General features: G+C 41.0%; 1 protein-coding gene across 1 annotated transcript in view; it reads right to left on the bottom strand.

Annotated features, from left to right (window-relative positions):
* GRID2 (glutamate ionotropic receptor delta type subunit 2) overlaps positions 1 to 25,350 on the bottom strand; it is a 1,011,959-nt gene that overhangs the window by 90,663 nt on the left and 895,946 nt on the right. The window contains exon 14 of the mRNA XM_054030820.1: positions 11,054 to 11,220. Within this exon, the coding sequence (XP_053886795.1) occupies positions 11,054 to 11,220 (167 nt within the window). The remainder of the gene's footprint in view (positions 1 to 11,053; positions 11,221 to 25,350) is intronic.

Here is a 25,350-nt window from a genome sequence, read left to right as displayed (position 1 = left end):
ATGAAAAGCATGCTTTGCTGTACCACCATCACCAGCTGCATGCAGCAGGGGAGGTGCGGACAGATAATAAGCCAGGCAACTCCTTTCTAGACAGCATAGAACTCCCTGGGGCATTCCACCTTGGGCATGCAGTGGGGTGGGATGTGGCGAGACAAAGCCTCCCTAGGATAGTGAGGGTCTGTCTTCATAATAATAATTATTATGGGGAGGTTATTATTTTTGGTGATACGCTACTATGGGGAGTATTGGTTTAACTTCTAAGGCTGTATTGTAAACTTGCGGGTCAGAGGTTCTCTGTAAGGAAGAGGAGGAGGACACTTATGTGGAGAGGTGGGAGGAGGAGAATGGATTGCTTGAGGTGGGGCTGTAAAGGGCACAATGATAGTTTTTTGCAGGTAAGGTATTTTATTGGGATGAGACTATAAGCTCTTCTCATAGTTCCACTTTTGGTCCTGGGCCACTGGCCTAGATTTACTGACACACAGACTAGGTATACAGAATATAGCAACCCTCCTTTTCAGCTAGGGTCAGAGGTCTGCTGGAGCAGCATGGAGAGAGGGTGACATTTTCAGAGGTGGAGACTTTAACTGGAGTTTATCTTAAAGGCTTCCTATATAACACATCTCTACCCATGACAGGGCAGAGACTTTTTGGGACCTGTGGGTTTACTGAAGTGATAAAAATGACAGAAGAGAGAGCCAGCTGCTGTGAGCACAGCCAAAAGCTACACCAGACCTGGTTCTCTCCTATGAATCTGAAATTTGGATTCTTGAAAGCATGATGAATGAGGTACATGAAGCAAAGCTCTGAAGCTGGCACCAGGAAAATCACTATCAGTCTCTATTTCTTTTGCTTATAATTGTAAAAAAAAGGGAATTGCCTTCACCCTCTGAGCCACTAATTCATCATGACTTTTCATCATTTCTGGTAAGCTGTATGTTAGGTTTCCAAAGTAGCAATACTGAAGCTCCATGTGCCAAGAACTTCTCCTCTGAAGTCATGAGTATAATGCATGCAATTGTTATGATCTTGTTTTCTGTGTGTACAACTTTAAGTGTCCAGAAGTTTGCTGAGGCAGCTGCCATTCTGCAAGGCACAGCTGACCCTGCATGCTACAGAGGAGTGACACACTGTGCTTTCTGCTGGTGACTTTACCTTTGTTCTTACATTGTTTCCCTTCATCTCAAAGTAAATTTGTTTAAACAAATAGGAACATAGTTGCTTATTGTGTATGAAAAATACAAAACAATTGTGGCTTGATGTTAGTATATAGCCTTGTTTGTCAGCCTGAGATAGAATTTTGGGTTTGACTTTTGATACTCTTAAATCCTTACTAATATGTGTGAAGAACAATCGATAACAACACTGTGTGTTACTTCTGCCCAGCCAGATGGGTTTGTTAGTACAAGGAGAAAGAGATAAGAAACAGAGCACAGCTAAAGTGTTACAGGGTATGGTGTGAGTGTAATATATGAGCATAGACTGGAAGGCTGCCTGGCTCTTCTCTCAAGCCAAGGTCAAGCAACAAGTTAGGAGGGGGATGGGGAGAAAGGCAGAAAAACATTAAAAGCCAAAGAAAAGCCGGGCCTTGGCCAGAGCATAACCTCACCCCTTACCCCTCCCATGGAATACAAAAGAGGTGGGACATAGACCTCAGACTCACAACCCTCCAAAACGGAACATAACCATAAGTTGTAAGGGGTGTGACTAGGGGCATGCACTACAGGTATATTTGGGCCTGCTAAGGAGGAGGAGGTGGGAATGTGGACAGAGGCAATGCTCTGTGGCACCAGAGCTGGGAACAGATCATTGGGATACAGACTCTGCCGTCGTGTAGCGCTATGGATATGCTTGCTTGGAACTAACCCCAATAAACATTGCGTTACCTGCACTTCAGACTTTTGGTCTTCTGCTTTCTGTCTGTGTGACAAGAACCGGGGGAGAGGGTGAAGGAAAAGCCCTCTAACACTTGATTTTCAGAGGTATTGAGCACTAACAACTCCCAGTTACCTCAGTGAAAGTCAGGCCACTGGCCTCTGAAGCTTATAAAAAAAATTACCTTTTCTCTCTCTAACAACATCTATGGTTTGGATCCTAACACAGAACTGAAAAATCTGAGTGGAATAGGAAAAGTAGAGATGTGAATGAGAACAGAACGTTTAGCTGTTGCCTTATTCTTGACCTACAATAGACACCACATGCTCAGAACTGAGCAACTGCTGTAGCACCATGGGAAATATAGACTTCTATGACATATCCTGGTAGAATTTACAATTATTTTTATACCTCCCAGGAGCGCAGTGGAGGATTTAAGGCTCAGGATTGAAGAGAGTTCTTAATAGGTGTCGCGTTGCATGTCAGCACACAGTTCCTACTGAACCAAGGGACACATCCTCCTGGAACTTTTCCTGTAGCATTCAGTAGTTCGCAGTATTAAAGCCCCTGTCATTACTTTAAAAAAATAACTCTAGTGTGCTGCCCACAGGGCTGCTAGTGCACAGAAGGTCATGTATTAATGGCAAAAAAAAAAAAAAAAAAAGGCGGGGGGGTGTATTCTAAGCTACCTGAGCATGTTGATTTGTTGTCTAATGGCATGGACAGGTGTATTTGTCAAAATCTGCCAAGTGATTATGAAGTCATTGAGACAAGCTGAAAGCTAAGATAATCTTTCCTAGAAAGATTTCACAATTATTTTGATACAATTACATTGTATCTGAATTCTAGATGGAGTGGAAGCAACTGGTTTCAAAGATACAATTATACAGACAGTAGTCACAACGTCTATCTGAGTGGTTCCCTTCATATGTGAATACTGTTAAAAAAAGTCTCATTAAATTTTTAGAAGCCTTACTTTGTTTCAGCTTAGAACAAAGCCTATACATAGATTCAAAGACCAGTTGCTTCTTTTTCTAAAGCTTCCAGTTTTTACCCTTTTATCTTAATAAATAATACCACAAAAATGCTTATTTGAAGACATTTTGATATTCCACTTAGAGCAGAATTACTTTTCTCATTTAATGTTTGCAATTTCTACACTGCGCTGAAAGCCAAACGATTTTCCAGCCCCAAATGCTTAAATCTGCAGAATTTCAAAAGAAAATCTAATATTTTGTTTTACTCTTGCTTTTTTAAAACCTGTTAGTTAAAAAAAAGTAGTTAGAGAGGCTATTGATACGAAGGTTTCAGAATGTGTGTTAATTACTGTATCCTCTGCTAGGCCTTGTCTATACACAGACTTGCAATGGTGTTATTTTAAACTGATTTAGTTAAATTAGGGCAAACTTATGTGTGGACACACTTATATCAGTTTAAAACTAATTACATGAGGTTAGCTTGTGCCTGTACATTTATGAATAATAAACTAAACGGACGTAAGTACATCCACATAGAATTTTGCACCTATTTAACTAAATCAACTTAAAAGTCACACCGTTAGTTAAACTGCTGCATCTGTAGGTGTAGACCAAGCCTTAACCTGATATGAATGTGTCCACACAGCAGTTCCATTGTCACTGTGTTCTTGGTTGGGGGCTGTTCCAAGATTCTTTTGGTCTCAACCAAACCATTTGAGACAAGACACTATAATACGATGGAACCACACATCAGGCTCAACTATTACAGGAAGTTACATCAGAGAATTTTATGTTGTTTGAAAGATTTGGAGATGAAGTGTTGGCAGCTCTAAATGAGAAATGCATTAGACCTGCTATCAATTAACTTTACTATGTAAAAACGTAACTCAATCCTGGGAGGTGAAGGGGAACTGGCTATGTGAGTGATTCTGTTCTAGAGAACAGAGATTGCGATAGTTCACAGAGCAGGTGTAGGTCATTAAATTCCCCCAATGTTTTAGCCTTCTCCATGTGTCTTACCCTGTGGACACCTTGGAGAAGAGCATGCCAGCACATCCTAAGTATCTGAAAGTTACCACAGTCTCCTTTTGACTTCAAGTGTCCAGCTGTGAATCACGATCTACAGCCCTTGAGAGCAGAGGGGGAGTAGTCATCATCTGGCCTCTTGGGTACCTGGGGATCTTTTTCTCTCGCCCTTGTTACGGGGAATCCCCTATGCTGGGTGTTTCCTGTTCTGAAAAGGTAACAATGAGTCCTGTGCTGCTCATGCTCCCTGGGTTGAGATCACGGATTTTTATTTATTTATTTTTTTGGTCATCTTGCAAGACCTTATACAGCTGCACTCTAGGAATTTAACACTGTTCAGCTGATGGCGCTATACAGAATTTGGATATTTCATAAATGCAAAGACCTGCATTTTCACATAAATCTGACTAGCCCAGGAGAGAGCAGGAAATGCCAATACATTTCAAATGGATACCCTATAACATTAAGGACTTTGAAATATTCATAGGAACATTTGCTAATTCCACCCCAGCAAAATTTATTTCCTTCTGTCTAGAATATAGATTGCTGCAATTGATGATTATTCATCCTTTCCATTAGAAAGAGAAGCAAGGGTGATTTGTAAAATACTCATGATAGTAGTCATGATAAACAGTACTAAGAGAGCTTTGAAAAACCTGCCATGTAAGCAAGCTCTCTCTTCATGGTGCCTGTTTCTTAAGTACTGTTCCCCAGGTTCAAATGTTTAAATTTAAATTGACAGAAGTAATTAACAATGGAATATAAGAGGGTCTAATATGGGTCCTCTGCCTGTTAGTGATCCCTTGTGGCAGGATGGGGAATTACACCACTTTACACTGTCCCCTTCATGCTGCCACTTTCAATTCTGTGTTTGTCGAGTCCCTGTTGTGATCCCGCCCTCTGGTCAGGTTAGTAATCACCTCTGCCCCCTTCGGGAAGCTAGAGAACCCTAGGTCTCCTGGGTTTAAATAATTTGTCTCCAGAGTTCTTGGTGGGAGTAGGTATGGGGACCCAGCCCCACACCCACTCCACTGGGTTCCAACTCAGGGCCCTTGTTTGGAACAATCAAAACGAATCCTTCTCCGTCTCATGCTGCTCTCTGAGCTACTTCCTACGGCTCTTCTGTAGGCTTCCCCTGCTCTGCTTCTCCTTCTTTCAAGTGGTGGCTTCTCTGACAGCTTCTCCTATCTGCTGGAGGAGGCTTCTCTCTGCAATCTCTCTGGCAGCTTTCTTTCTCCACAAGAGTTCACCCTCACACAGCAGTAGCCTTTAGTCATGCACAGAGCCTCCCCTGCCTAATTAAATGCCTCCCAGTTACTCAGTGAGTTAACTACTCAGAGGTGAACCTGAGCTGCCTTATTCCCACTTGTGGAGCCTGTCAGAGGTAGGTTGAACCCTTGACCCCTAGAGATGCAGCTTCCCTCTCACAGAATCTCATAACAAAGAAATAGAAAGTTATTTAAAGGGAGGTCACATAGGTTTTCAGTGTATACATAAAAAGAAGAACAGGAGTACTTGTGGCACCTTAGAGACTAACAAATTTATTAGAGCATAAGCTTTCGTGGACTACAGCCCACTTCTTCGGATGCATATAGAATGGAACATATAATGAGGAGATATATATACACACATACAGAGAGCATAAACAGGTGGGAGTTGTCTTACTAACTCTGATAGGCCAATTAATTAAGAGAAAAAAAAAAAAAAAAAAAAAAAAAACTTTTGAAGTGATAATCAAGCTAGCCGAGTACAGACAGTGTGATAAGAAGTGTGAGAGTACTTACAAGGGGAGATAGTCAACGTTTGTAATGGCTCAGCCATTCCCAGTCCTTATTCAAACCGGAGTTAATTGTGTCTAGTTTGCATATCAATTCTAGCTCTGCACAAGCACAAGCAGCCACAACAGTAGCTCCCTTAACCCACCCAGCAATATTGTTAATCTTTCCAGCTATACTCTTAGCCCAGCAGAAGAGTCTGTCCTATCTCGGGGACTCTCCTTTTGTCCCTCCAGACCCATGAATATGATACAGTTCTGCGGTGACCTAGAATCCTACTTTCGACGTCTCCGACTCAAAGAATATTTCCAACATACCTCTGAACAGCATACTAACCCACAGAATCCTCCCTACCAGCACTACAAAAAAAAGGATTCTGCATGGACTCCTCCGGACGGTCGAAACAACAGACTGGATTTCTACATAGATTGCTTCCGTCGACGTGCAAAGGCTGAAATTGTGGAAAAGCAACATCACTTGCCACATAACCTCAGCCATGCTGAACACAACGCCATCTACAGCCTCAGAAACAACCCTGACATCATAATCAAAAAGGCTGACAAAGGAGGTGCTGTCGTCATCATGAATAAATTGGAATATGACCAGGAGGCTGCTAGACAGCTCTCTAACACCACATTCTACAGGCCATTATCCTCTGATCCCACTGAAGATTACCTAAAGAAACTACACCATCTGCTAAAAAAACTCCCTGACAAAGCACAGGAACAAATCCGTACAGACACATGCCTAGAACCCCGACCAGGGGTATTCTATTTGCTACCCAAGATCCATAAACCTGGATATCCTGGACGCCCCATCATCTCAGGCATTGGCACCCTAACATCAGGCTTGTCTGGTTATGTAGACTCTGTCCTAAGACCCTACGCTACCAGCACTCCCAGCTATCTTCGAGACACCACTGACTTCCTGAGGAAACTACAATCCATCGGTGATCTTCCAGAAAACACCATCCTGGCCACTATGGACGTAGAAGCCCTCTACACCAATATTCCACACAAAGATGGACTACAAGCTATCAGGAACAGTATCCCTGATAATGTCACAGCTAACCTGGTGGCTGAACTTTGTGATTTTGTCCTCACCCACAACTATTTCACATTTGGGGACAATATATACCTTCAAGTCAGCGGCACTGCTATGGGTACCCGCATGGCCCCACAATATGCCAACATTTTTATGGCTGACTTAGAACAACGCTTCCTTAGCTCTCGTCCCCTAACGCCCCTACTCTACTTGCGCTACATTGATGACATCTTCATCATCTGGACCCATGGAAAAGAAGCCCTTGAGGAATTTCACCATGATTTCAATAATTTCCATCCCACCATCAACCTCAGCCTAGATCAATCCACACAAGCGGTCCATTTCCTGGACACTACTGTGCTAATAAGCGATGGTCACATCAATACCACCCTATACCGGAAACCTACTGACCGCTACACTTACCTACATGCCTCCAGCTTCCATCCAGGACACACCACACGATCCATTGTCTACAGCCAAGCTCTAAGATATAACCGCATTTGCTCCAATCCCTCGGATAGAGACAAGCACCTACAAGATCTCTATCAAGCATTCTTAAAACTACAATACCCACCTGCTGAAGTGAAAAAACAGATTGACAGAGCCAGACGAGTACCCAGAAGTCACCTCCTACAAGACAGGCCCAACAAAGAAAATAACAGAACACCACTAGCTGTCACCTTCAGCCCCCAACTAAAACCTCTCCAGCGCATCATCAGAGATCTACAACCTATCCTGAAAGATGATCCTTTACTCTCACAGATCTTGGGAGACAGACCTGTCCTCGCTTACAGACAACCCCCCAACCTAAAGCAAATACTCACCAGCAACCACACATCACTGAACAAAACCACTAACCCAGGAACCTATCCTTGTAACAAACCCCGATGCCAACTCTGTCCACATATCTATTCAAGTGACATCATCATAGGACCTAATCACATCAGTCATACCATCAGGGGCTCGTTCACCTGCACATCTACCAATGTGATCTATGCCATCATGTGCCAGCAATGCCCCTCTGCCATGTACATTGGCCAAACCGGACAGTCTCTACGCAAAAGAATTAATGGACACAAATCTGACATCAGGAATCAAAATACTCAAAAACCAGTGGGAGAACACTTTAACCTGTCTGGTCATTCAGTGACAGACCTGCGGGTGGCTATATTACAACAGAAAAACTTCAAAAACAGACTCCAAAGAGAGACTGCAGAGCTAGAATTGATATGCAAACTAGACACAATTAACTCCGGTTTGAATAAGGACTGGGAATGGCTGAGCCATTACAAACGTTGACTATCTCCCCTTGTACGTACTCTCACACTTCTTATCACACTGTCTGTACTCGGCTAGCTTGATTATCACTTCAAAAGTTTTTTTTTTTCTTTTTTTTTTTTCTCTTAATTAATTGGCCTCTCAGAGTTAGTAAGACAACTCCCACCTGTTTATGCTCTCTGTATGTGTGTATATATATCTCCTCATTATATGTTCCATTCTATATGCATCCGAAGAAGTGGGCTGTAGTCCACGAAAGCTTATGCTCTAATAAATTTGTTAGTCTCTAAGGTGCCACAAGTACTCCTGTTCTTCTTTTTGCGGATACAGACTAACACGGCTGTTACTCTGAAACTTGTCAGTGTATACATAATCAAACTCTCTAAATTGTTCACCAGCACTGCCCTGACAGGCGCATTCTGGCCCACCTAGGTGCATGGGGTCATGTTCCTTCTGGTCAGTCATCAGTCCTGATGATATAATCAGTTCTTTGCTCATTAGTGCTAACATTGCATAATACCAGTTCAGACTCCCCAGACTCTAGAGATCTCATAAATTATCCATCCACCTACTCTCCCATGCTGTGTTAGAGTATTAGAGCAGAGGACTGAAAATCAAGAATGCTGGGTTCTATATTCCTGACTCTGCCACTGACAAATTGTGACCTTAGGAAAGTCACTTACCTCCCTCTGTGACACAATTTACCCATGTATTAAGGGAAAAATTCCTTTATTTTCTCAGAGGAATGCTATTATTTATAGAGTGCTTCAAAGATCCTCAGATAAAAGGTGCTACATAAGTGCAAATTTTTACGCTTCTTTCTGCTTACATATGCCTTCCAAAAATAATATACTGAAATGCTGCGATTATGAGACAAAATACTTACTTAGAACTGTCAGACCTGCACAGTGAATGCCAATGCTTCAGATGACGGCATAACCAAGCCTCCCTATTTGTTCAATACTGTACCACGGGGGGATTTTTTTTCTTAACTCTAGTGGTGATCATGTCTAATACCGTGGGGACTAATATGCCTCGCAAGTATATCCCTGTTTGCAGATGCTATTATTGTATCAGTAACAAAATTATAGTTACTATTAATAAAATGAAAATACTACTATTATTTTGCACATATATATCACTCTTGATCTGAAGATATCAAAACCTTCATGTACAGGACTGGGCAAAATTCCTAGTGACTTCAGTGGGACCAGGGTTTCATCCTTGGTCTCCTGTTTCTCTCTGTTTCCATTTCTTAAAATCAAACTCATGTGGCTAATGCTCAGAACAAGATGACTTAAGATCCCGAAAGACACCTGATCACATCACTCTCCCCTCTCTATGTAGCTGTTCCAGAGCTTAGATGGCTGGGAACATTCCTTAGAAAGATTATAGGAAGGATTTATGCTTGCTTATTTTTCATAGTGTATATCAATGCTAGAGTCCTAGATATTTTCTGCTGAGCTTACATGGACATGTTCACTGAAAGTTTCAATACTTTTGACAATCAACTCCCTATAATTTAAATATATAAATATATAAAACAGGACTCTAGCATTGTTCGCTTGATATACACTGTGCAAAATAAGCAAGCAATATATATATTTACACACACACACACACACACACACACACACAATCAAATATATAGCTCAATGCATTCATCACTTCTGTAAACTTTTAGATTTTTGTTAAAGTTTATCTCAGAGCACAAGTCAGGCAAATAGTTCCCAATCAGTAATATATTAACTGAATATTCGTCCCTTTCTGCTCATAGAATATCTATGAGCAGATAATGATTTCCTTGAATTTATGTATTACTTGAAATAATTCAACCATCTTTTTTAATATACTCTATTAAGTGAATGCAAATATTTAAAAATCAAATTGTGCTGCTTAGTTGTCAGATAAGTCACATAGCATTATTTCTGGTTGTTTCTTTTCCCTGTGATGACAAATGCACAAGCACAATTCTGGCACAATTACTTGGACAGGAGAATTTAAAATTCAGTCCTGTGAATATTCAATATCAAAACTCTGACATTTGCTTTCTGCAGATATCTGTGCCAGTATCTGAATAGTCTGAATATTCAAAGAAAGTGAACACAAGGGGCACAAGCCTGAATGAAACATATTCATATGACATAATGAAGGATATCCAATACGACAGCCACACAGAAGAAATTCCAACAAAGCAAGTGTGAAATATTGTCATTTGCCTTAAGCGCAAATACTTAGCAATAGGGCTGGGAGAAAAGGTTTGGAATAAATAGGAACCATATAATTCACCCAGACCTTCATCCAAAATTCAAACTGGATACAAAATAAAGCTTTCCTGTGGTTTGTAAAAGTATGTTTGTTCGTTATTGTTGGGTTTTTTTCCATTTTACATGCATCTGCAATTTTGAGTTAATACTGAATGCTGAGAAAGCACAATAAAAACAATCCTGTTGGTATTTCTGGACTGACCAAAAGCAACAGGTACCAGGAATCTCACTAGAGATCTCACTTTTGCAGTACCAAAAGGTTGAGTAAGCTTTGGAAAAACCTCAGAACTTTCTTAGACGATTTTCTCTTCTTAGAAAAGGCTTGTAACTTTTTGGGGGTAGGGGACATCTTCTCAAAAGCACTGAGTGTGGGACCCTGCTATCCAAATAACAGAGGTTCCACAAACCATTTTTTGCTGCCAATAAAGTTCAGTGCAACTCTCTGATGTTTCTCAGGAGGGGGTGAGAGCAACTAAAGCAAAACTAAGTATTTTAATGAGACTGCTAGAGGAATGAATAATTCAGCATAAAATACCAGAATATGCAATTGGCAGTCACCGGCTTCAATATGTTTGATGATGTAAGGCCAGGCGAAACCAGTGTCTTTTTTCATTCCTTTCTTTTTGCTAAGCGGGGCATTTTTCTGTTTTTACGTACATTCCCAAGTAAGTGAATGCATATGTACAAAGTCAAGGAGTGGACAGCAGCAATAACAGGAAGTTTTTCTCCCAAAGAAAATGCAACTAGAAATGGTTCCAGAGCTGAGAGATATCTTCCCTTAATCCCTATTCCATCCTCTCCTGAATCTTACCTTTGCGAGAAGACGTCTCGGTAGGGGCTGCCATGCTGGAGTGCAATTCCATATCCCCTGTCTGCGACAGTGTTCCCAACTGTGTAAAAGGAGCAGTCTGGGTCATTGATGGCCACGTATTCCAGAACTGCTGCATCCCACACAAAGGCGTAGTTCCCATATTTCACCTGTAGCAAATAGAAGAAGACCTTAAGGCTGCAGCTTGTCAACTCCAAAACAAGGCAGTTGTGACCAAAACTTGTTACTATCTGAAGGCTGTGTGATTAAAAAAATGTTGGGGTTTCAGTCCAGTTCCCAGCAGTTACGTGTCTATATCCCCAAAACCACTGCCACAGCTGATGCTGGTTGATGCTTTTGTTTGTAGATGCAGCAGGCATGCTAGGAACTGAATGTGAACTGAAAACAATTTGCCCTCAGGGATGAGGCATGCAGGTGGAGAATTTGGGATAAGCTTATACTCTCCCTGTTCAGTGTATAAATGGAGGACTTCAGTCCCCAGGGCTATCAATTGGGCACCTTTCACCTGTGCTAAATTCACATAGTGTAGATATGTGTGCATGAGAGAGAATCAATGTAGTGCCTATTTTACTCCCTTCACACTTCTGACCAACCCTCTGGTCCTGGTGAAAGGATCATTTTATGGTGAAGGCAATGGATTGAGACTGAGGAGATCTGTCATCAATTCTCAGCTCTGCCACTGATTCCATGTATGACCTTGGACATGTCACTTGGTAACGGATCTTCAAAAAAGCACTACTCTCATTTAGGCACCAACATGGAGTGGCCAGATTTTCAAAAGTGCTCAAAGGGAGCTGCAGGGTACTGAGCACTTCTGAAAATCTGGCTATTTATCTCTGTCTTAATTCCATATCTGTAAAATGCTAATTCCCTGCTTCAGAAGGATACCATGAGAATAAATTTATTAATATTTGTGAGGTGCTCAGAGGCTATGGTGATTGGAACTAGATAAGTATCTAGATAGAAAATTTGCTTCAGTGATCTGAAACACAAGACTCTTTTAAAGAGAAGCATTGCTCTACAGATATATTTCCCCTGCATTAAAAAATGAAACAAAAACACAGTAGCAGCTCTGTGTTTCATTGTCAAGACTGATCATGACTGGCATATCGCAATACCATTCCAATGAAAGCTCCACTTAGACCACACTAATGGAAAGATTTCTTCCTTAAGTTATACTAATGAAAAATTATGTGCCTTGCCCACCCTGCTGTCGAATCTGCTAGGTTGTAGGTAAATCTTACATGGGCAGTTCATGCAGCCTATTTTACTAGTGATTGCAGCTGTGTTAACATAGCTTTCTTGCTCAGAGTTTTAGCCAAACAATTAAATGATTGTTTTTCTGAAGATTATTTTATCATCCAGGGTGATGGAGCTCTCGGAAGTATCGTTGACTAGCCCTGGTGTTTCTGGCATTACTTTATGCACTTTTGATGTCTGTGTGAAGCACTTGGGCTAGCAGATGTGAATTGCCACAATTGTGACTGAATCTGCAATTGTAATTGCCATCCAAAACCTTTGTTAATCTGCCAGGACATATCACTCCTCACAGCAGCAGCACTATTAATACTAGGTGGCCCATTTGTCCAAGACAAAATGGCACTGGCACATGTAATCTAATTAGCTTTACCTAGAGAGGAACATACATTCTGTCTCACTCCTCAGCTGGGTCCATATCATGAATTGATCCTAGTGCCTGAGTACACAAGAACATAGCAGCAGTTGAACTTAAAGCTGCGTGGATACTCTTATTTTGGTTTATACCGGGTTTATTTTGGTTTACCTAAATAAATTAGGATAAGATTTAACTAATTTAAAATAATTCTCATTTAGACCAAAATAAGGGGGCTTGCACCTGTTTAATTAAAATCGTAAAAAAACAACAACAAACTGATTTAAATTAAACTGCTACAATTTGAGGATGTAAAGAAGACTGTAGTATCTAAACACAAGCATTACTCCTATAAGGAGAGGATACATCCCATGTCATATCCACCACTATAGCAACTTCCTACATTAAATTACACACACATACTATGTTAAAGATCATTACTAAGGTTATAAAGTCAAATACTCAAAAGTTAGGAAATGCCAGACATAAGGTTGTCTTCTTTTTGTAGTTTCAGAGTAACAGCCGTGTTAGTCTGTATCCGCAAAAAGAAGAACAGGAGTACTTGTGGCACCTTAGAGACTAACAAATTTATTAGAGCATAAGCTTTCGTGGACTACAGCCCACTTCTTCGGATGCATATAGAATGGAACATATAATGAGGAGATATATATACACACATACAGAGAGCATAAACAGGTGGGAGTTGTCTTACCAACTCAGAGGCCAATTAATTAAGAGAAAAAAAACTTCTTATCACACTGTCTGTACTCGGCTAGCTTGATTATCACTTCAAAAGTTTTTTTTTCTCTTAATTAATTGGCCTCTCAGAGTTGGTAAGACAACTCCCACCTGTTTATGCTCTCTGTATGTGTGTATATATATCTCCTCATTATATGTTCCATTCTATATGCATCCGAAGAAGTGGGCTGTAGTCCACGAAAGCTTATGCTCTAATAAATTTGTTAGTCTCTAAGGTGCCACAAGTACTCCTGTTCTTCTTTTTGTAGGTAATCTCCTAGGCTTTTAAAAAAACAAATTGAACCCTGTCCCAGAAATTCCATCATGTTGACACCCAAATGATTCATTAGCAGGCTTGGAACTTTTAGATCCACTGTACTGGCCCTTGCTACTTGATTTAATGGAGTAACTGATAGAGGATTGCTCTGTGGGTTAGTGCTAGAGAAAGAAGAGACATGCACTTGCCAATGGGATTCACAGATATTTGATGAGCAGAGGAATGATGAAACTCAGAAATTTTGGGTTCCATTCCAGGGGCTGGAAGGGATTTTGCTCTAATCCAGGGTTTCTCCACTTGGATCATGACTCAAAACTAGGTCACCAGAATGTGTCAAAGGATCACAGAGCTGGCTTTACTCAGCTCCCTGCTCCAGGAGTTGCAACCTGCTGCATGGGGTCACAGTGCCACTCAGATATGGCCAGCCACCCTTACATTGAGTAAGTGGTGCTGTGACCTTATGCACCAAGTCACAATACCACTCTCACAAATTTGGCCTGGCCAGCCCCGCCATTAGGTCAATCCCTGAAGCGGGGAGCCAAACCCAGCCAGCCTTGCAGGAGAGGAGACGGGAGGTAGTGGTTGGTGTTACATTTCCCAGTAAGTACTGGTTCCCTGACATATCCTGTGCCCCTCAGCCGAGTGACACCCCATCTTCCATGCCCCCTGTCCCATCCCCCAGCTTGGGCCCCTCAATGGTTCCCCAATCCCAAAGCTGTGTGACTCTTCCTCTGTCATACCATCCATCCTGGCCCCCAGCACCCCAGATCTTCCTCCACTGCAACCTCCAGCCCCTTCTGCCCCCAACTCCTTTCCCCAGCCCCCCCACATATCCCACAGGAACCCAAATCCCCCAGCCCTTTACCCTCTGCTCCCTATGGATCACGTGTGGGGTCTGTGTGGTTTTTTTGGGAGTTATCAGCTTGCCATGTGCCCCCGAACTCTCTGCCCCCATATTCTTTCCCCAGTCTCCCACTTCACTCCCACACCCCTCTGTCCCTCAGTTTGTTCCTCAGCAACCCTCAAATCTCCATCTGCTTCCGCACTATACCCAATGCCCCCTGATCTCTTCAATTCAGCTCCAGCACCCCAAATCCCTCCCACCTTTTACCCTCTGTCTCCCAGGAAGGGACTATGTTTTGGGGGAGTGACTTGGCTCACTACCCCTCCCCCAGTTGCCAAGGGGGGGTGGTTCCCAAGCTGTTCACATTTGGTTTTAGAATCTGGAATCTTTGCTCTGAGCCCCCATCCCAGCCCTCTGACAGACTCCTATGGGGGCCTCTCTCATCAGGTCTGGGGGCTTCTCCGAGGTCTCTGGGTCGTGACAGTCCAAATGGGTTCTGAGCCCAAACAGGTTGAGAACCACTGCCGTAGTGGACACCTACTGTTATCCCCATGTCCCCAAGCTTGACTGATTCTGTCCCATCCCCTCCAACCTGGTCCAGTCCCAGTCCTGTCTCTTCCCCATTCCTGGATTTTTTTCCAGTCTCCTCACCTAGCCAGTCCCAATCTCTACTCCTCACGCTTCTGATTCCAGTTCCAGTCTCCTTGCACCAGGTTCTACTCTCCCCTTCTGGACTCTTCGTCCCAGTCCTCATCTCCCCTCCTCTCATTCCATTCTTCCCATTCCCAGCCTTCTTGCCCAACCAATACCAGTTCCCCCTCCCTCCCCTTAATTCCTTATCCCCCACAAATCTCCTTGCTCAGATAGTCCCAGTGCCCCGCCAGCTCCTCTCCCAGCCTCTCTCTCTCACCTCTATTTATGTTCACTATCCTCACTGCCTCCCAGTCCCAATCTTCCTTCCTAGGTGCCTCATCCCAATCTCAGTATCTCCTCATCCTCCACCTCACAGTTCCTCTGTCAATCTGTCTCCCCTACCCCGCACACTTCTTTCCTCTTGCCTCACTGGTTCCCAGTCCCAATCTCCTTGCCCAGCCGGTCCCAGTCTCCTCCAAGCGGCTCATCTGATGTCAGTCTACCACCCACTGACTCCCAATTGCCCAGTTTTGCTCTCTTTCTTACTGTTCCAGTCTTTTCACAGAGATGGCAAAATACATTCCTGACACAAAGATTACCTCCATACCAAATTTTGAAGTCCCTGCTCCAAAGCACAGGAGCACTACAGCTTTTTAAAGAAAACATCATTAGAATTTTTGACCTTAGGCAAAACAATGTATTTTTCTCTAACCTTGCTCTTGGAAATAGCTGACATGTTTTTGGCTGAAATTTTCCAAAAACATTCAGCCCGAGGCAGACCACATCATGGAAAGTATCATCCCAAATGGTTAAAGTTTGTCAAAGTTATAAACAGTTGAAGACAAGAAGTGTCAACCAAACTTAACACGTGGTGCTATCAGTTCCATCTATACTACTCCATTGGATGTACTGCTTCCAAAGAAAATTACACTGCAACGATCCAGGGCACTAACTTCTGCTTAATATCTTTTTACCACCCAGGGAACTGACTCCTGCTTAATGCCTTTCTTTCCCTTTCCCACATATTCTCCTCAGTCTCATGCATACTCTCAGGATATACTTTAAGTTATGCTAAATTTGTCCCCCTGCAATGTATAGGTGCACCACTTTCCTCAACTGGATGGAATGTCAGACTTGCTCAAATGTATGTGATTATGTTCTCCATGAGTGATTAAATACAACACAAAGTACAGACCTGTCATCACTAAAGCGCATGTCATTCTGTCACCTTCTAATTGCTGCAGCCTATAAGCTGTAAAAGTACTTCCCTAACATGAACTCTTTCATGAGTTACCACTGGAGTTGTTCCAGAAATGCTGAACCAATGTTCAGGTTCAAGAAACGCTAAACCACATTTGAACACTAGCGGTAAAGACCTTGCTAGCGACTGTTCTTGTGCTCCCTATTTCTCTTGTGGAGTTTGGGTTCGTTGCCTTTTCTCTGATTATTCACATCCTCCATCTCCCTCCCTGCCACCTTCCAGTGATGATACCACCACCAAAAGCTGCAAGCCCAGCAGTTGTTTTAACGAACTGATCCAGCAATGAGACCACCAGATGAGATCCTAGAGCCAGGTAGGAAATGGTTTTCCCATCTTGTGAGAATTTGAGATTTTGAAAAATATCCTCAATTCAAATCAGGATGAAAAGTCAAAATCTTTCCTTAACTAATAATTACCTTACATTATTAAATGGAAAGTCATTTTGACCCCAAAACATTTTTTTTTATTTTGAAAATGTCAAAATGTGACATTTAAATAATTTTGAAACTTTTCAAAATTGTTTTGAAATGGGAAACCCTTTCCCACAAAGAGTTTCAATTTGGACAAATTCACCTTTTCCCCAATGTAAAATGTTTCATCAAAAATTTTCCTATCAGGTCTACTAGATTCTTCACTGACTTGCTATCCCATTGGTCTCTCTGGGGGCTCGGAGAAGTCATGATATTTTTCTCCTGACTCCTCTCCCTGGTTCCATTCTGCATTTCTATTTCATACTAGGCAATCACATTGTAAAATTGAGATGAATTCACTAGATGTATAGAGACAACGGTAATAAATAATAGCTAAGTAAAAAGTAAACAGAACATAAAGAGGCCATCTGGGGCTAGGCAGCCCAAAAGAGGATTAAAACCCAAATCAGCATATTAAATTACACCATGTCATTACATCATTTCAATTGGAGCTTGACAATGTAGATGATATTTATAAGGACTGTTTACAATTAAAAACTACTGAAGCATGCCATGATAGATTTTTGTTTGAGAGATGTAGTGCACAAGAGGCTCTTGCATTTGGTACACATTCTTTCACATGCATAATCAATCTCCTCTGGACTAAACACACAAAGGCTGGAGAGGAACAATTTTTGTTTAATGCTCTAGAGCTGGAGGAATTTTCTTCTTTTTAACAACTAAGATTTTGGAGCAGAGAGGGAACCAGATTGTCCATGGAGCTTGCATGAATATACAAGGATAGGGGGAGGAGGACAGGGTGCAAGGAACTCTCTTTCACACCCTTCATGACCTGCACAAAGGCCAGGGCAATTGTAATCCTGGGGTTTGGGGATGTGTAGGAATTTCTCCCTCTGGACTCCACTGGGGTTGCAAATCATCTCAAGGGGGCCAGGGAGCAGTGGGGAAAAGATGAAGTTACAGCCTAAAGGATAGTGTAGCTTGCAGGCTCCCTCTGAGCCTGGGAGCTGTTGGCCCAATCCATCCCCGAGCTCTTCCTGTGGTGGGCTGGCTCAGCCTGCTCCCAATGTACTTAAAGGCATATTCTGAGCAAGAAAGAAAGAAAGACAAGACTCTCTTCAGCGGTGAGGCTCTGTGGGGGTAGCACACCCCAGTCTGGAAGGCAGACAAGTACAATATGCAAGACTGAAGAATCATGAGGGGTCCGTCTCAGAGGGAGATCATTAGTGAGGGAAATAGGAGTGAGGAGCAGAAGTCCAGGAGAGGGAAAGTGAAGAGGCAAGGTATGGTATAATTCCTGGAGAGGATTGGGATGAATTTTTAGCAATAGGAAAATTAAGGAGAGGTGGCTGAGTTAGGAGGAAGAGAGTCTGTTCATAGGGCAAACAATTATGACAGGTCGGGGATGGTAGTTGGAGGCAAAGTTTTGGTAGGCCATGCCCTGTTTTGTCTTTATCTACCCTTGAAGATTCATACTGAATGGAAGAGAGTTGTGTGTTTATAAGCAGGCTAAAATCCCACTCAGTTACTTCAAAAAGGTTCCTGTTTAGGTCCCTTACTGTCAAAGCCATTCATAGTAAAAATGAGAAAATATAAAGAATGCAAAAACATTTCTGGTCAATAAAAAGCATGATGAAGTGAACAGATGCAAATAAATAGCAAAATCCCTGGACCAAGCCAAACTCTCAGCTACTAGCAAAACTTGTCACAATTAAAATTTGGGTTCCAGCAGAGACTTCGTGATTTGTGTCTAGGGTCTGGAAGTATCCCAGGCTGTACATGCAGTGGACACTGCTCTTTATGGGACACAGAAGTGAGACACTGAGGAGACATATGAAGTCATCCATCTACCTACCAGTACAGTATTGTTCCATACAGCAAAGTACATTTTGTTGCAATATTTGTCCCAAGCAATAGAGCTTTCCCCACTTCCTTTAGGAGACTATTCCTTAGCTGAGTAGGTCTATGAGAAATTTTTTCTTGATATTTAGCATAAATATTTTATTTCTTCCTTCTTCAATCTTCTACAGTTTTCATTTTTCTTTCATCACTTCTAGTCACTCCTTGTGTCACTCTAAAGGATCTTTCTACCTCTTTGGGGCTGAAATCTTTCAAATATTATAGGCTGTAATCATGTCTCCACCATCTTGCTTGTCACTTAGCCAAGCTAGATATAGTTAGTGTAGCTCTCTAATCTTTTCTCCTAAATCAATCCTTTCAACTCCCCAATTATTGTTATTTATTTATTTTGCTCACTTCAGTACTCTCTCTAAGTTACAATTATCTATCTGGTAATGAGGAGTGCATTCCCTAAGAGAGTGTCAACTGCTTGTAAAGTTGTCTGGCAGTATTAGATGAATTTGGTTCCCTTTTTAGTGTGTGCTTCCTAGCATAAGGGCAAAATTATCTTCTCAGATTCCCACAGTGAATCTTCATGGTTATTTCTCTCTCTCAATATGCAGAGATTTTAAACATAGGAAAAATAAGAAAAATGAAGATGAGATCTAGATCTGAGAACAGAGTTATATGCTATGTATCTATGTACCCATTATATGGGAAGCTGAGGAGGTGGGGGCTGGCACAACGAATGAAGGAGGAAGTGGATTATAGAACAAAATGATAATTAAAAGCCCTATAGCCTCATCACTGAGATGAGTGTAGATTCTCTAGCTTTTCAACAAGCATGTTGTAAATTCTCCACTCTGAGACACAAGATAAACAGCAAACCCCCCCAGCTCCACATCATGACAAAAAGCTAAAGAACGACAGTCAATTACAGGGACTAAATAAAGGCAAAAACTCAAGGGAAAAGGACAGGAACTTTGTAGTATCACTCACAGCAGATCTGTATTCCTGAATTCTACATTTCCACATAGTTATATTGTAATTTCATGGGGAGATAATGCCATTTCAAAATGATGGCAAATCTGAATGCAGTTCACACTCTATCATGCAGCACCTGGGAGGGTTGAGAAAAAATTTGTATGGAGGAAGTGTGTTATCAGTCAGCAGCAATCCTGGCTTTCTAGTCAATCTAGATATAAAGCCTGAGCGCTACAAACTGTATCCATTCTTTCTACATCACACATAATCAGCGTTCGTGCGAGTGTTGTAAGGGAAAGGCGAAAAAAAGTTGTGTGTATTTGATGAAGATCCCCATACAAAATTAGAAACAAAACTGGATATGTAGTCTTTTTATAAGGATTGTTTGTATGCATGACACTGGATTTTAAGTGAAGTTAGGAGGTTGATTATTGGACCAAAATGTTTGACCCCACTCTTCAGTTTAGTGACCCATTCCAAGTGAGTTACTGTAAAAAGGGAATCTTTTTAGCATTATATACATCAGGGGAAATCAGCACATCGGTGGTGGTAAAAATTATTTCCATAAGACTGTGTATCACTACACATTATAAGATCTTTCCTCTTGTCAAAACCTTGACTATAAACACTGTACCAACTTCATCCCTGATGCAACTCTATCTAAAGCAGTGGAGTTACTGCAGGCACGCATTTGATCCATTATATATTTCACTATATGTGAAGCATAAGGTTGATTCATATTTATTGGTGGCATTTCTAAGCATCTTTGGGCCAACTCATAAAAGTGAAGAAGGCTACAGGCTCCATCAGCACAGTGTTTGAGTTCAATACTATATAATCTTGTCCTTCTTGTAACTTTTAACATTTTTAATATACATTTATAATTACAGAAAATTATAGTCTTCATAGTAGAAGAAAATAAAGAGTAAATATCTACTTCAAGGTTTCCCATTTGAGTGTTGTAAAATATTTTTAAAGATGTTTTTACAAAAAGAGATATGCAGAATATGCAAAAAACCTGTATTTCTTCTTTAAAAGAGCTAAATAAACACCCAGGGGAAAAATGTTAAGATACATTACAGGCTACATAGAATTAGCAGTAACATCTGTAAAAACAATAGAATATTTTAGTTCCATAAATGTGTACCTATTTTTAAAAATAAAACAATGTTTGAAGCCCAATGTTTAAATTAAGGTTAAATTGATTGGGGAAAAATAAATGTATTCTAGTCAGGAAACTCAAACAAAATCCCTGAACACACTACTGTATTCCTCTACTTCAGAAACACACACTCAAGGTGCTTTTTCCATACATTTCTAATAAAAACCACATACCCCCAACTGCAGCAGATCTTCCTTTACCTAATGGGGCACCAGCTGAATTGCCACTATTTAATTAAGAACCGCATACCCAGAGACAGAGTCTCATCAGATTCATCCTTTTGGAACATGTCAATGACCACAACAGAAAATACAGATATAGAAACAAACGGAAGACACAGGTTAATCACTTGCCCCCACGTTTCACGTACCCATTATAGTCAAGGGATGACATTGTTTCACAGTCCACTATCTACATGTGTTGTCCAGTATCTACCATTCTACTACACTAGCTATACAGAGGAAGAACACTACCATATGCAGCTAATTTTATTTTTCCTGTCCATGTGGTCTGAAACCTGAGCATCAACACCCCATACATCTAGTCATCCACTGTACAAACACTAGATGCAGACCATAGGGAACTGTACTTTATTCTCCAAAACAATTTTATGACCTTACATGTTACAAAGAGGATATAGAAGAGTAGATAGCAATGGGAAGAGTACTTGAAATACTTAGATTAAATGCTGGTTCACATCATGTAGATACTGCACCCTAAAATGGGATGTAGCAGTAATTGGGGGCAGAATTAAAGTTATCTGTGGAATCTTAATTCTAAATTTCCATATTTCCAGATGTTGCCAAATGGCAGTTTGCTGGTCATCTTGCAGCCTCACAAGAAAGCATCTTCAGTAGAAGGGATTGGAAGCACAATAAACTCCATCATCTCCTGTCCCAGGATCTCTATTAGTCTATTAGAATTGAGTGAAAAATGGTATTTCCAACTTCAAGAAATTCTGATATTTCATCATTTGTTTTCATCTCAAATTGTGATAAAAAGTTGAAATACTGACATTTTTACTGGAATGAAAACTTTAAAAAAAAATTCCATTTGGGTCAGAATGAAATGTTTGTCATTCCCAAACTGAAATGTTTTGTTTCAGATTATTGAACTGACTCAAAACCTTTTGTTCCAAATGAGCTCAGCTTTAAAACCATATCTGCCTCTGGTGTCATCTTGCTTCATGGGAGTTGTAGTTCTGGTGCTTCTTGCCCCATTTTCTCCTGTGGGCCAGGGCCTCTGGCCAAACTATCTCTCCCATAAAAAAGCTCTTGTTTTGTGACTCATGCTGCACTGCATCACTTGCTCAGAGGGCAGACTGTGGTGCACCATGGGAGATGTGTTTAGGTATTGGTGTTCAGCCCATAGGGTAGAATAGAGGCACAAGGCACCCAAATTATGACACCCATGAGTAGAGCTGCACAAACATTTTTGGGGGGCAGAAAAATGCAGATTTGGATTGACAAAAACATTTAGTCAATTCATGTCAAACTTGCCAAATTGTTTCAAGTAATTTAAAAAAAAAAATCACTGACATTTTCTAAATGAAAGTTTTTTTTATTCCAAACAGCTTTTAATTTCAAAATGTACTTCAATTGTGTTGAAAACATTTTTTTAAAAAAGTTTTAATTAGCTTAAAACCAGAAGAAAACATTTTGTTTGACCTGAAACAATTTTTTCCCCTTTTTGGTTTGCTGAAAATTAAAAAAAAATTATTCTGATTGACCCAAAATTAATATATTTTATTTTTCAGCACAATAGAATAGAAGAGAGCAGATTCATCCCTAAAAATTGTCCAAGCTAGAAATTGAATAATGAGACTGGGGGGTTAGAACGCTTAACTTCATCTCTCTCTAGTACAAATTTAATCTTTCATTACATTGTCATATCAGGTTTCAGCAGCTTGTGTATTTGTTTCACTTATTACTTCATCGGTTTAGAAGAGGTACTGTATAGGAAATTTGTTGCCAATTGCTTTAGAAAAGATTATCAAGCTTCGAGAGCAAAACTGCTCTTAGTTACACTATGTAAACCTGGAATAACTGCATTGAAGTGAATATTATTCCAGATTTACACCACTGTAACTGAGAACAGAATTTGTCCCTCAGTTTTTAGCTTGGCTTCCAGCTGCTAAAATAAATATGAATTTTGCTGTTGTAATTAATAATATTTTATAAGTCACAAAAATATAATAACCAGAGTTGACAGGGTAAAGACAAAACAAAAACACAATTTCTAAATTGGAAAAGAAAATGTACTGAGTAATCTTTTCAAGTTGTCACAGCAAAGCACTGAAAGGCAGCAGATCTCTCTGATCACTGACACACAGCTGAGCCACAGGTAATTGAAACTAATGCCAGTTTCAGTGGGAAAAAAACTAGAAGGGAAAAAAGCACAGCGGGAACAGAAAACCACTTGCAATATGTTACTTTAAAAGGTTATGAACCATTTCTTCAGAGTGGCTCCCTGCCTTTTTCTTCTTACCTGACAATTTAGGTGGTACAGATATTAGTGAGTAGCATTTTAAATGAACACCAGCAAAGGTCACCTGTAGAAACTACGTGAAAGCATCTCAGCCTTTGCCCAGGCATAGATGAACCATAGCAAGTGCCGATCTTATTGATGGGAAATTTTAAAACACAATGCCACTAAAGACAGCTCCCCACTCTGATTTTATTTATTTATTTATTATTTTATTTATTAGCAAGGCAGAATTCAGTCCTGACGTATGGAGGCACAATACCCATTGGCTGTGCTGATCTACACCATAAATGAGTTTGGCCATTGGTTTCTTCTATGCTCCCATTTGAGCCTTGTAAGTCAACCCTAGGAACAGACAATAGTTACTTGTGGTTTGTTCTTAAATTCAATTCAATTAATCTTAATTTTGGTCTCAGGCATTAGAGACTGAGAAAGTTCCAGGCACTACTCTTTTTATTTAGGATCTGTATAAAGCACCATAGGAATGCATAACCATCATTCTATGGCCTCTCTCAGTGTGACGGGGTTCTGGGGGTTGCCACCTGGAACTGAGGTACAGCTGAGCCCTCTGTGTCACCAATCTGGGTTCCCTCTTGCACTGTGATGTTGTGACAAGCTGCAAAACCCTCCAAGCTTGCACTCACACCAACCTCCACAGGCAGAGACCACACCCAGCTGTGTTCATGAATGCTCTGGCCAGCCACTCATGAACCCACAATAGAGAGGCTACAGCCTAAACGTTCCTAGCTCCCCAGCCTGAGACCCCAGAGCTGTACCATCCTGCCTTGGTCAAAGTCCAACCAGTATGAATTTATTACCAGTCTGACAATCTTACAAAGGAAAGTGGACATGCACTAACCCTTGATCATGAGCCAAGATTTATCCCTTTCGCACTTCAAACAACACAGTGTTTTAAGTAAAATATAAAATAGATTTATTAACTACAGAAAGATAACTTAAGTGATTATAAGTGATAGCAAACAGATCAAAGTAGATTATCATAAGAAATAAATCAAAACACAAACAAACACTATTAGCTAGGATTTGAATCAGTAAACTCTCTCCCTGACTGATACAAGCAGTCCACCAAGTTTCCATATACAGGCTAAAAATCCCTTTAGCCTGGGACCATTACTTCCCCCCAAGTTCATTCCTTTTCATCCGGTACTTTCAGGTGGTGTTGTAGGGAGATTGAGGTGCAGTCATGATGTCATTCCCCCCTCCCCCTTTAACATCTTCTTCCAACGTGCTGGAAAGCTTTTTTACTGTGACCTGGGTCAAACAGTTCCCATTGTGCTGCTATCTCTGAGAGGTTTCTATTGTACACAGTTCCTGGGGTAATCCTTGTGCTTGTGTGCATTTCCTCAATAAGCCATTAACATTGGTTGGCCTTTCTATTGTTGTACCTGAAAGGCTGCTTGTGGGTATTCTCAGCCTCATAACATGTTTCAGAGCACATACATAGCCAAACTTTGTAACGTCACATACAGTGATAGCACATACAATTCAACGAGATATTAATGTCTATCAGATCAAGACTTTTAGAATGATATCTCACAAGGCCTACTTTGTGCAAATATATATCCTAATTATATGACTGTGGTGAATATGGGGGTGCTAGGGTGTGTCAAACTCAGTGCCATCAACACCACTGTACTGTTGCCCTGATGGCTGCCCCCATCCACTAAGAAAAAAATATCAGCACTTAAACACCACTTAAGACCTATTTTCCCTTTTCTTCCTCCTTCACCAAAGGATCCATCAGAAGATAAAGATCTAAGGCCATATCCTTGTCTGCTTTCCACAAATCTGTGGTGCAAAGCAAACATAAGTAATCAGCTCAGGATTCCCCTTGCCTAGGTGAATCCAGTTATCAACATATAGTTCATGCCTGAGGCAAACGGGCCATGCCCTAAATTGCTGGGATCCCATGCTCAGGTGCCAGAGCAGCTTCTTGAGGGCCACTGCAACTAGTACAATTTAGAGCAGCATCAGAGCTGCTCTAAATTTTTGC

This window comes from Malaclemys terrapin, chromosome 5 (assembly GCF_027887155.1).
Source record: "Malaclemys terrapin pileata isolate rMalTer1 chromosome 5, rMalTer1.hap1, whole genome shotgun sequence".
Lineage (NCBI taxonomy): Eukaryota > Metazoa > Chordata > Testudines > Emydidae > Malaclemys > Malaclemys terrapin.
This window is presented reverse-complemented; position numbering and strand designations above follow the sequence as displayed.